Source organism: Condylostylus longicornis, unplaced genomic scaffold (genome assembly GCF_029603195.1).
Source record: "Condylostylus longicornis isolate FDR11 unplaced genomic scaffold, ASM2960319v2 ptg000018l, whole genome shotgun sequence".
NCBI classification, from domain to species: Eukaryota; Metazoa; Arthropoda; class Insecta; order Diptera; family Dolichopodidae; genus Condylostylus; species Condylostylus longicornis.
The window spans coordinates 7,617,914-7,630,355 of NW_026577987.1; the positions used below are offsets into that span (position 1 = coordinate 7,617,914).

Here is a 12,442-nt window from a genome sequence, read left to right on the forward strand (position 1 = left end):
CACCAAGATTTTAATTTATAAGCATATTTTGAACCATTTTTTTGCTAAAATTAGTACAGATGCACCGAACGAATCAGTTTTTTTTGTATTTGCCACCTTTGCAACTAAAAATGCTGAAAACTTTGTGTATACGACATAAATAAGTATGTCACAATTTTATTAAATTAATACAAATGTATAGAAAAACAGAATAAGTACTCAGTTAACAAGTTTCTTTGTCCAGCTTAATAAAGTAGGATTTAAAATTGCTTTCTAATAGCCTTTAATGGCATAGCAGGTTCCATCTTATATCTTAGAATCACGTTAAGCTTAAGTGAAAATTCTTGCTTCATTTCAATTTTCAACTTTTTCCTATTCCTACATTTTATAGCTCGAAAAACACGAAATCTAATTAAATCTAATACGCTAAGAGTTTTTTAGATAGTATTTTTTTTTCAAACATTTTGCAGCACCAATTTCAATGGCGCATTGATAAAACTTTTATACGTTATTAGTGAAATTATTTTAAACATACAAACATAATGTAGAATGTTGTAAGACAGATAAAAAATTATTTTCAATCGATTTTGTAATACTTAAATGAATTCATTTACCCATGAGCTCAATTAAAATGTTCGAAATGAAATTTTGTTAATTAAAAATTATTTGAAATTTTTCCTTTGAGGAAAAAAAAATGGCATACAAATTAAAATTTCGCTAAATTTTTCTAATTAAGAGTGAAAACCTTTTAAGTATAATTACTACTTTTGAAAAAAAAAATGAATATTTTAATAAAAATCATAATAATGATAATTAAAAATTTATTAAGAAAGACGATATACCCTTTAACGTAAAAAACTTAATAAAAGTGAAAATTTTGGCATTAAACCTTAATGGTTTTTGCTTGCACGAAAATATTAAATACGAAAATTTTTAAAAGAGAAAAAGCAGGAAAATTTTATGGTCTAAAACTCGACATGAAAATTTCAAATGGAACATTTTCGAAATGTTTTTTCGAAATTATTGAAGAAGTTAAACTTGCTTTAATTTAATGTGAAAACAAAAAGTGTGCTCTTAATTATGTTCAATAACTTTTGCCGGAAAATTAGAATCTTGAACCGCATTTGGACATATAAAAGTCATAATTTTTACCATTTCCAATTTTTCAAAAGGCACTCTTTCAAAGTTTAAAACACTAATGGTGTTAATATTCTTAAATTTCCGAAATATTTGCAAGAAGAAAAAAAAAACAAAAACTCCTTAATCCTTAATGAACTTATTGATTTTAATTATTTGGGTTGGTCATTATTTTAATCAAAAATAAAAAAAAACTCAAGGAAATATAGAGCGATAAAATATTTACCACCTGCTATTAAAGTAGCCATAGTAATAATCCTTCTCTATTCATTATTCCTTCGTATTTCACTGCGCTCCTTTTATATCCTTTTTTTTTGCAGAATTATTAAATATCATACACTTTTAAATTTTATTATCTTTCTAATATAATACCAGAATTCTGAGAAGAAAATTTATTTAATAATAAAAATTAATATCCTTGAGTTTTTTTTTAAATAACAACAGTAAAAAAAACTAAACTAAAAAATATACAGGGGCTTAACATTTAGACAGGTAAGCAAATTCAAAAATTTTAATAAAAAATAAACATTGAATAAATAAGAATAAAGAAAAAAAGTAAGGTAAAATAAAAACGGAACAAAAGGATATTTTATGTGTACCATAAGGATACCATTTTCTCCATTTTATGTTTTTTTCCTCTTTGGTAATAAGGTTCCTTGCAGGGTTAAAATCATATTTAAATCTTTTGGTTTCTTGTATAAAGCTAATTCACTTTTTCAATTCACTTTCTTATTTATAAAAATATTTTCTTGGCTATTGTAGAAAAGATCTGTAGAAAAGGTTCCCGAAATCAATAGAATTTCACAAATCCAAAAAAAAAAATTTTAAAATATTTGTTTTTCAGTGAGCTAAGGGATTTGGACTCTAAAAAAAATATGGAGTAACTACATACGTATTTGGCTTGTTATTGCTGAGAAATTTTTGAACAAAATTTTGTGGTAGGACATGTGTTCTTAAAAAAAAAGTATAATTTTATTTTGGGTCTCATTTTCGAAGTCTATATTCATTATTTTTCATTATTTTTAAATTGTGAATAAATAAAAAAAAACCCTTTTATTCATTTTGATTGAAGATTCAAAATTATATTTGTAATGTTCTGGGTAAATTTTAGAATTCTGATAAAATTGTTATAATTGTATTGAAACAGGAAGCTTTATTTTGTAAAGATTTCTTGGTCTAATATTTACAATAATTTCTCTCAATGAATAAGAAGAATTTATCAAATGAATCCTATTTTGGGATAGAATTTGTTTAGCCACAAAAATTAATATAAAATCACGTTTATACTTAAAAGTTACTCGTAATAGTTGGTTCGGTTGTACTTCAAGTACTTTCCGCTGAAATTAATTATAAGAAAAAAGAGCTTTGTAGCAATTAAAAATTTTTGTGTTTAAAAAAACGTTAGTCGGATATATGAGGTATCCAACCGATGTTCTAAACAAATAGCATTTGTTAATATCCCTAACTAATATTTTAAATAAATTGGGGATATGAAACTTCTGAGATGATTTTTCACATATAAACTTCCCACCTACATATACATATATTAAATTTTCACTATCTTATACGCACATGCACTCCTATTTTTATTCAGAAATACTTAATATGTCAGGGGTAGATGAGTTGCTTAATAGTTCAATCTATTAAAACTGTATTAACAGTTAACTTAATCAAAATTTCAGATTACAATTTATTATAATAGTATAACAAGAGTGTTACAAATAGTTTCCTCAAAAAACTCAATATCCACTATCCAGTTCAATGAAAATTTATAAATTTAAAATTTGCATGGAATCAATTACGTCACTGTTTATCTTCATTCATATGCTGTTTTTGATATCATTCTTAACTTGTGCTAATGTAGCATTTTTGGTTTAATATTTTTTTCCAGTGATTTAAAGGCCACATCGAAACACGAAAGAATAATAATTTTTTAAAATATAATAACACAAAAATGAAAAGGGGATTTGTGTACATTTATTGAGAGCCACAAAAACACTCTTCAAGGGGCAACAAATGGCCAGGGAGTAGCATTTTAACCAGTCCTGTCCAGTATCTACATACATACTTGCATTTGTTGTAAAATATAAAAAAAAACTCGTACTCATAATCTTCATCAATATTTTGTTTACAAAAGTAAAAGAACAGTTTATATTCTTGTAATCATAATAAATAAGCAGTGCAATAACGAAATTTCCATAATATTAATAATTTTATTTTATTTTAATTTTTAAGAATATTTACCTGATTTCCTTTAGAACCATGGCATGGATACAACATAACATCTTGGCCAGCATAATCTAAACATGATTCGTCACGACGAATTTCTCCAGCTTTACTTAACATCCAGTACTGTTATTTTACCGGTAAATTATATTTTTTATTTATTTATTTTTTTGTTTATTTTCAGAAGATTAACAAATTTCCCACCACATTTCATTAATATATTCATGGTGGTATCAGCCATGTTGTTTTTCGTTCGTATTTACCGTTATATTTATTAGTGTTGAAAAATATTTTTGTAGAATTCATTATTATTATTATTATAACGTACATATACGTGTGTATGTATATTACGATATATAATAATAAAGAAGAATGAAATAAAAAAAAAATGGGAAAAAGAAAAAATATATTAATAAAATTTTAATTTTTTTGAAATTTTATTTAATTTAATTAAAAATTGTTGAAATCCAAATAATAAAAATAAAATAATAAAATAAATAAAAAAAAAAATAAATTAAATAAATAAAAAAATAAAAAATTAAATTAAATATTGATTTAATATGAAACGAAATTTATTAAGCGAAGTTTTAATTACAAACTTTATTTTTGTTATTTTTTACTTTATGATTTACTTAATGTTTGTTTTTACTTATTAATATTTTTGTAAAAATAAAATATTTGAATTTTTAATTGTTCTATCTCAGTTATAAAGGGTATTCATTAGCATTTTAGTTCAATTTTCGGTAAGTTTTTAGGTACAATTTGGTATTTTTATAATTTTAAACTTTTTACATTTTTACCGTTATTGTTGTTTTGGCATAAATTAATATTAAGTATTTCGAATTTTGTTTCTAATTTGGAAACTGGTTTTTCAAAATTTATATTAATGTTTATGTGTTTATTTAATTATTATAAACACTATTTACATTTTCTTGGAGCAGGCTTATGTTAGAAAGAAAGTTTTTTCATTTATTTATAAAAATATAAGCCGTTTATTAAAAATAATGGTCTTAAATAAGTAGGGGAGAAATAGTAGCACTACGAAAATTAAAAATTACTTACTTAAAATTTGTATTATTATAAATTAAATCAATGAAACTAATACAAATTTAGAAGTATTCGGGAAAACTGTACACCGTTTCAAAAAATGGAAAAATCGGAAAAATAATTTAATGAAATAATCATATGGAGTACAATTTTACAGTATGCAATTTATTCCGAATTGCAGTTTACCGATAAATTTAAGTAGAAAAGTGTGTTTGAAAATCACTTTTTGAGTTAAGAAAACGATATCTAAGTTCAAATTTAAGTTTCTGTTTTAGATATTTTTCGTTTTCTAACGCAATTTTCGAAATTTAAGAATAATCATAAATTAAATTTCAAAAGTAAAGATAATGACAATGTTGAATTTTGCGTGAACTAAACAAAAGATGTACAAGAAATTTAATGTCTTAGAGCTTTTCAATTCCCATTTCACGTGTCTTTTCAATTTTCATATGAAAACATACATGTGTAGCAATATTTGAAGTCACAGTGCTCTTAAACGCATTAAAAACTTGTAAACGTTGTTAAATTTAAAAATTCTCCTTAAAGCAATACTAAGATAAAATTATTCTCTATAGTGAGTGTGACTAAAAATAAGTAAAATTTATTTATTATTTTTCTTTTAATTTCATTATATTAAATAAAGGATACTAGCAATAATAAGAAAGTGAAAAACAAAGAAGAGTCCTGCGAATGAATGACAATTTATTTTGTGTTTGTTTGTAGACTTACGTAAATTAACCAAAAATAAAACATTGCCTGCTTTACCATGAATACCCCCCCTCCTCATCCTTTATTACTGTTATTTATTTTATTTTGGTTTTTAGAGATTCAAGAGGATTAATGGAATTAGCAATTTTTCCACTTAATTTTTTTATTTTATTTTAATTTTTTTTCTTCTGTTTGTTTTTTTTTTTGTTGTTTGGTAAATTGCGTTTGCACGTTTAATTTTTTTCCATTTCTATGTTTTCATTTCTTTATTTTTTTTGAAGTAGAAAGAATTAAAATTTTGTAATATTTTTTAAGTACATATTTGCATAATACTTGTTGGTTAATTTTCATTTTTTCTCTATATTTTTTTTTTCGTTTCTAATTAAAATTTATTTAAGGTATTTTTAATTATTTAAAGGTGGTAAAGAGGATTGCAGAATGGTTTTCATTAAAAATATTTTGGTATATGAATTTTGTAATAGCAATGTAACTGAGATAGAGAGATAAATGTGAAATTATAATTACTTAGAAAGAAAAATATAAGGCAAATGAGACAATAAGGGAAAAGAAGCTAGAACGAGATAAACAGATTAAAGTTATCAAAGAAAAATATTATAATTAAATGCTTTCGTTTTTTTTTCTCTCTCTCTCTTTTTGGTTTTTGTTTCCTATTTCAAATAGGATTAACTTTTGTATATTTAGGGCTTTTACTTAATAGTGTTCAAGTTTAATTAAGTTGTAAATATAAGCACGAATATGTCTCACTTTACGTATGTATATATATATACATATATATATATTCACAATTACGTGTTGCTAAAATAGTCCAGTGATATTTTAGTTGAATAAATAGGATTAGTTAAAATTTATACTTGTGTGTGTAATTACTAAACAGTGAAAGAGTAAAAACTAAAATTAATAAATAAAAAGTAGAATAATGGAACCCGATTGCCTTACAAAACGTGCAAGGTACTTGCATGATATGTGAACAATATTTTATTACAGAGGGGTTGAGGGATTTTTATTGTATATATGTTTTATATACATTCTTTTACAGTTCGAAACACGAATTTTGACAAAGAAGTAGTGTTGTACATAACATATGAATTTATTCTGATAGATGGCTCTTATTTTTTTTTTAAACAGAAATAAATTCGGAACTATTAAAATTTCAATTTATAGGTTGGTTTTTACTCCTGCGTATATTAGAATTACTTTGATATACAACATAGTATTAGATTTCAATAAGATTTGTTTAGAGTGCTTTTTATGCTAAATTGAATACAGCCATTACTTTAGACATATTGTAAAAATTTGTCAATATTGAGATTGATATGTAAATTCAAGAAGGTGTTATTCTGTGCTAAAAGCCAAGCTGTGCTAAGCTAAAATTTGATTATATAAACTTAATGAACATATACTATAGACAGTTGATCGAATTTGTGACCCATGTGTTACGTTGGATTGTAGGTTCGATTTAAAGGCTTATCACAGTTTGATAAGCCTTTCGAATCCGTATCCATTTAAGTTGTTCCCTTATGAGAGTAGGCTTCAGTTTTTTGACGTAAGGTTGCTTCATTGTTGTAGGGTGGTTTCTGATATAGTTTTCATTCATAAACTTGTGGGTTACGTGGTGGGTACCGTCGAATTTCTTTTTTGTACTAATGTAAGTAAGAGAGTGCTTAAGGACTATACGTTAGCATTGATTTTGCTCAATTTACTCATAGTATATGCGACGTTTTCTTTTAGCACACCTTGCAGTAGTTGTATACGTTTGGTTTTGGTTGTTTAATTTTTAATATAAATATTAATATTAAATTAATACTATTAATATTATTTTTGCTTTCCGTTTCCCTATACCCTTTCCATTTATAAACGATAGCGATTTTAATTCTAGTAACTGATAGACACGTCTTTGACTAAACGACGTTAATTTTGTTATACTAAATGCTTGTACTAAGCAATCATCTGACGTACAAATGTTAGATAAACGTGTTGATTAAAGATTTGGTTTGAATATCGAGTAGATTTAATAATAGATTGAAATTTAATAATGAAGTGATTTATCCTCATAATTAAATAAACTGAAGCAATTTCTTTTAAAATTAATATGAAAAATGTTCATAGAAATTTCGGAATCGTTTCCATTTTTCTAGTTTTTCTATACAAACTATATATACTCATACGATATTGAAATATTTTGGCCATAATCACATGAAATTTTAAAATTTGTACAATATTTTAATTAAAATATTTTCTAACAAGTTATAAAAGTTTATATTTTTTTTAGTTTTGTGTTTGGTCAATAATTGAGTAACAGTAAGCATATAGATGGTATTTGCATTTATTAGGAACAACTCAACTTTTTCCCAATGATATACTCATTTTATGTATATGGTCATAATCACAACTTACTTACAGTTCTATAACTAATATAGTTTTATAAAAACAAATTGTAAACTTATTGTAGAAGAAGTGATGCTTGAATGATTTTCACTTCAAACTTAGTTTTTTATTAAATTACAATTTTGTAACTTTTTTATGAAATTTTTGAATTTTTTTAAAAGTTTGAAATTTTTTTTTAACATGATATTTAATTTTTAAATCTGATTCTTATTTAATTTCAGAGCATTTATTTCATTTAGTCCTCTTACAAGAATTTTTTAGTAAAAACTTTTTTTTTTTTTTCATTTTTTTTTCAAAGTTTGACCCACAAAAATCTCAATTATATTTGTTTTTTTTTCTTTTCTTGTGGTTATGCAAATATTGTACGAGTTTTTTTTAAAAAAATGAAAAAGTATATAAATAAGAATAAAAAGAAAAATTGAGTATAACAGGGTCGAAAAAGGCAAAAAAAAAAATCCAAAAATTTTAACATATTTAAAATTCAAAACTTTTCCATTTCGCTTTTCCAATTTTTGCTTATTTCTTTTTTTCAATATTATCCGAATAAAATGAAGTTTTATTTCATTTTCTAGTACATTTGTACATGAAGAGTACATTTGTTTTTTACTCTATTTAATTATAGAAGAATCAGTAGCACATTGGTGAATATTATTGGAAATATTGATTATTAATGAAAAAAATTTTAGACTCTTACTTTGTAGTTTTGTTTTCTTGTGTATAGACGGCAATTTTCCATTGTATAATGAATTATTAATTTCAATAGTACGACCGAGGATAAATTTAAATAATTATTTAGTGGTAAAATTAATGCAAAACTCTCAAATAAAAGTTAAATTCCTTATTCTGGACACTTAAGACTGTAAGTGCTAAAGTTGGCAGATGTATAAAATTGACTAATAATAATTTAGAGTTGAAAAAACTAAAATTGTGTTTTAGAAACTTTTTAGTTTGTCCGCCAATTAATTGTATTAAGGCTACTAGGGTGCCTAAAAAACTAATTTAGTAATTTATATTTTTGTTTAATAATATTAAAAATTTTTACATAAAACTTTTGCGTGAAAATGAGTTGACATCCTATATATTACCCTTGCTAAACTATTGAACTATTCAATATCGCCAATCTCTTAAATATCAACTGTATAGATTTATTTTTTGTTTAATACTTTGATTTCAAATATCTAAAAATAACTTAACAAATTCAATTAAATCGATTTTAATTATTATTTTAATTTACTACTTTCAGTCATCAGAGTTTTGCAAATATTTGAATTATTTTATTATGACCTTAAAATATTGACCAGTTTAATAATTAATTTGTTCTACTATAATATTTGATAAAATACTGAATTTTATTTCTTAGTTCAAAAATAATGAAAGAAGGTTCTCCGGCAGCTATATCTGGTTCTAATTTTTTATTTTGGTGCATAAGCACATAATACTCTAAAATTTATTCGTAACTGCACCAGCCTGGGTAGGAGAATGTCTAAAATAGCATCGTAATAAATTGAAAATTAAATGTGTTTGGAGTAATAATTCCAATTATACTCTACTCTTTACCTTTAACTCAGATTAACAAAAAAACAGCAAAATTAATACAGTTATTATTGAATTTTCGAAATTTTTTAACAAAAGCTTAAGTTGACAATAAAAATAGATTCATATCAAAATAATAGTTTCTAAAGTAGCTCAGTTTATCTTCAAAGAATGAAAAAACAAAACTTTTAAAACCTAAAACCCATTTTCTAATTCATATTTTTAGCGGTTTAATATAGCATCAAGACATTCCATAAATATTGCATAATTTTAGGCTAGGAACAAAAATTAAAGGTAGCATACGAAAGCTATTTATTGTCTGATGACCATTATATCGTTAATTATTATTTTTACAGAAATTTTAGAAAAGCCTGCAGTGCTTCCAAGAAAATTCAATCTCGAAATTCAAATTCGAAAAAAGTTAAACTATGAATTTTAAAAGTCTATAAATTGACAAGGATGTAAGTAGGATAATGTTATTTTTTCTAACGAAATAAAATGTTTATTGTTAAAATATCGGACCCCACCAGGTTATGAGAAAACGAGCCAGAAAAGCAACAAAAACATTATAAAATGGCATTTTTATTACTCTGGGAAATGTAGTTTTCAGATGGAGGGATGGTAAGTACGAAGTTTCTTGTTAGAGAAATAAGTTTTCAATTAAAAGTCTATTAACGAATAAAATTTTACCTTTCTATCTTAAAAGGTATAGCTTTGTTAAGAGAGCCGCGGACGGACAGTATTAGCAGAGTAAATCTAATAAGCATATTTTGTTCATATTTTTTGAATATTTGCTAAATAAAACACAACTAAATCAATAAAGAAAAAGTAAAAATCGGAAGTTTATAATCCAATTAAAATACAATATTGCTATTGACATTTATAATTGAAATAGAAAATAACTAGAACAAGTTTTAGAATAAAGGAAAATAAATTTTAATTTTTCTGATTTTAAATCAAATAGAAAGGATGAAAAATTTATGGAAAAACTTTTCGAAATAGGAATATTTGACGTACCTGAATATAAAAAGTAAAATATACAAAGTATTGGCAAAAACAAAAAAAAAAACTAAATTCAAACTTATAAACTTGAAAATTATTGGACTTTGCAAAAATAAAATATATATTGCTCTAGATTTTTTGATTCCTTCGATTTTAATTCACAAAAAAAAATTTTGTTCAATATAAAGGGTAACAATAATAAAAAACAAAACATGGTGAGAATTTCGAAAAAAGAACAAGGGTTCAATTAATGTTTTCATCCTTTAACGAAATTTTTAAAAATGAAAACCTACAATATATTTATAGAAAGAAAATTCTATATAATTCTATATAGAGTTGCATTTATATTGATATTAATATACAGGGTTTTTCATACAGTGGTGCATTCAAGACATACACCATCGTGTAGATCTCCATGTGTTCTCACGAAAAAAATTGCTCCACCGTAAAAGGGAAAATTTTCTTCTTTCTGACTTTATCGAAATTTTATCCAAGTAGCCAAAGTTATAGTCTATTTTCGATAAAGTTAGAAAAATATTTTTTTTCCTTTTTATAGCCCCTTCCTTGCTACTGTGGAACAAATTTTTCCTTACACATGAAAATTCCGACGCTAACTTATGTCCATGCATCATGGTATGACACACTCTGTATATATATTGTAATTGTACACTAATAATATTATTATCAATATACAAGTCATGACAAAGTAAAATAAATTTAAATATTGTTGATGTTATTACAAAACCAATTTCACTAAAAATAAATTTAAACTAAAATCCTGAAAAACATGAAAATTGGAACTAGATACAATATCCAGAAAATTTAAAAATCATTAATATTAACTAATGAAATTTATTGCATAAACTAATTACTATAAAAATTAAACTTCGTATAATATCTGGGGCAAGTTTGTTTAAACTTTTAAGCATCATTTACAGGTCATTATTGAGAAGGAAACTAGAAAACAAAATTTATTTTTTCATGCTTAATTTCAATTATTTTTCTCAATAATTTCGAAAAAAAAATTAATTGATGTTAAAAAAATAAAATCAGGATTTTTGATCAAAAGTGCACCATTCAGAAATCATAAAAAGTTGAAAAATATAAAAAGGACCAAAAGAGATTTAAAGGAGAGGGAATAATCAAAAAAATTGAACGGTAATTACTACACTTCTTTTAAAGCTCCAATATATCAAACCTATAGGGGAAAATGGTGAAAAACAAAATCGAAATAATTTTTCAAATCCAACAATATCGAAACTAAAAACGTGAGTAAAAGTAGTTTATAAGTGTTTTTTTTACGATAGAATGCACGTGTGTACTTCTCATACGTACTCACCTTTGAAAATATTTTATTTTCAATTCTCTTTTCTTTAATTGAATTATTGCTTTTATTAATCCTTTTCTTTTATTAACCCTAATTTCTATTAGCTTTGCAAAATTTCTGTGTGCTCTCCATGTTATGACGTATTTTTTTTTAAAAAACTATTAAAACCAACATCAGATTTGTTTTTGATAATTTTTGCCCCACAATTTTTAATAAAAATATTTCTTTTTTTTACAAAGATAAATTAATTTATAAAATAATAAAGAACATTTTTTCTTATACGAGTACACAAGTAATATTTTTATTTAATTGAGAAATTCAAGATTAGGCTAACAAAAAACAATGCAGGGTTTGAGTAAAGGCAATTGCATATAAAATTAGTTGAAAAAGTGGAACTTCTTAAATTTCAAAAATTTCTTATATAAATTATGGTTCAAAAAGGAGAATCATACAACATTTCCCTACAATATTTTGCAAAGAATGTAGTAAAATGGAAAATTTTAACAAATTTTTTTTTCAAGTTTACGAGATTCATAAAATGTGTGAAGATGTATGTTTCTATTATATTCGTTTTTTAAAATTTGTGGTTAAGCTAACATTTACTATAGATATTCCTTAATTTTAATAAAATTGAATGGCACGCACTTTTATAAACGTTAAGTTATATCGACGAAAAACTAATAAAAGCTGTTGTGAGAAAATTTTCTGACACAAATGAATTCTATAAAAGCGTCACCAAAACTCGGAGAAAATTATTTTGCGCTATAATTTTTCCTGATAATAGCGTTTATACAACTGCCTAATGCTAAATGCCTTGGTATCACAATGCTAAAACAAATATTTCTACAATAATACCACCCGGTTCATTGTACTTTTAAATTCATAAATTGTATTGAATGTCAAGGGACTCATATTTTATTCTATCCTTTCATATTTTATTCTTGATTTTAATAACTTTATTGTTTTATAATTAAAAGTATTTGCTCAGAAATTTGTTTGAACAACAAAATTGTTATATAAATTCTATCACATAATTTAAATCAAATTTGAATATTTTTCTAATAAAAAATATTGGTG

The 12,442-nt window shown here is 24.2% G+C and overlaps 1 protein-coding gene across 3 annotated transcripts in view; it reads right to left on the bottom strand.

Annotated features, from left to right (window-relative positions):
• LOC129606339 (putative polypeptide N-acetylgalactosaminyltransferase 9) overlaps positions 1-12,442 on the bottom strand; it is a 185,878-nt gene that overhangs the window by 5,969 nt on the left and 167,467 nt on the right. For all 3 annotated transcript variants that reach the window (XM_055516614.1, XM_055516613.1, XM_055516612.1), the window contains exon 12: positions 3,361-3,468. In XM_055516614.1, the coding sequence (XP_055372589.1) occupies positions 3,361-3,468 (108 nt within the window). The remainder of the gene's footprint in view (positions 1-3,360; positions 3,469-12,442) is intronic.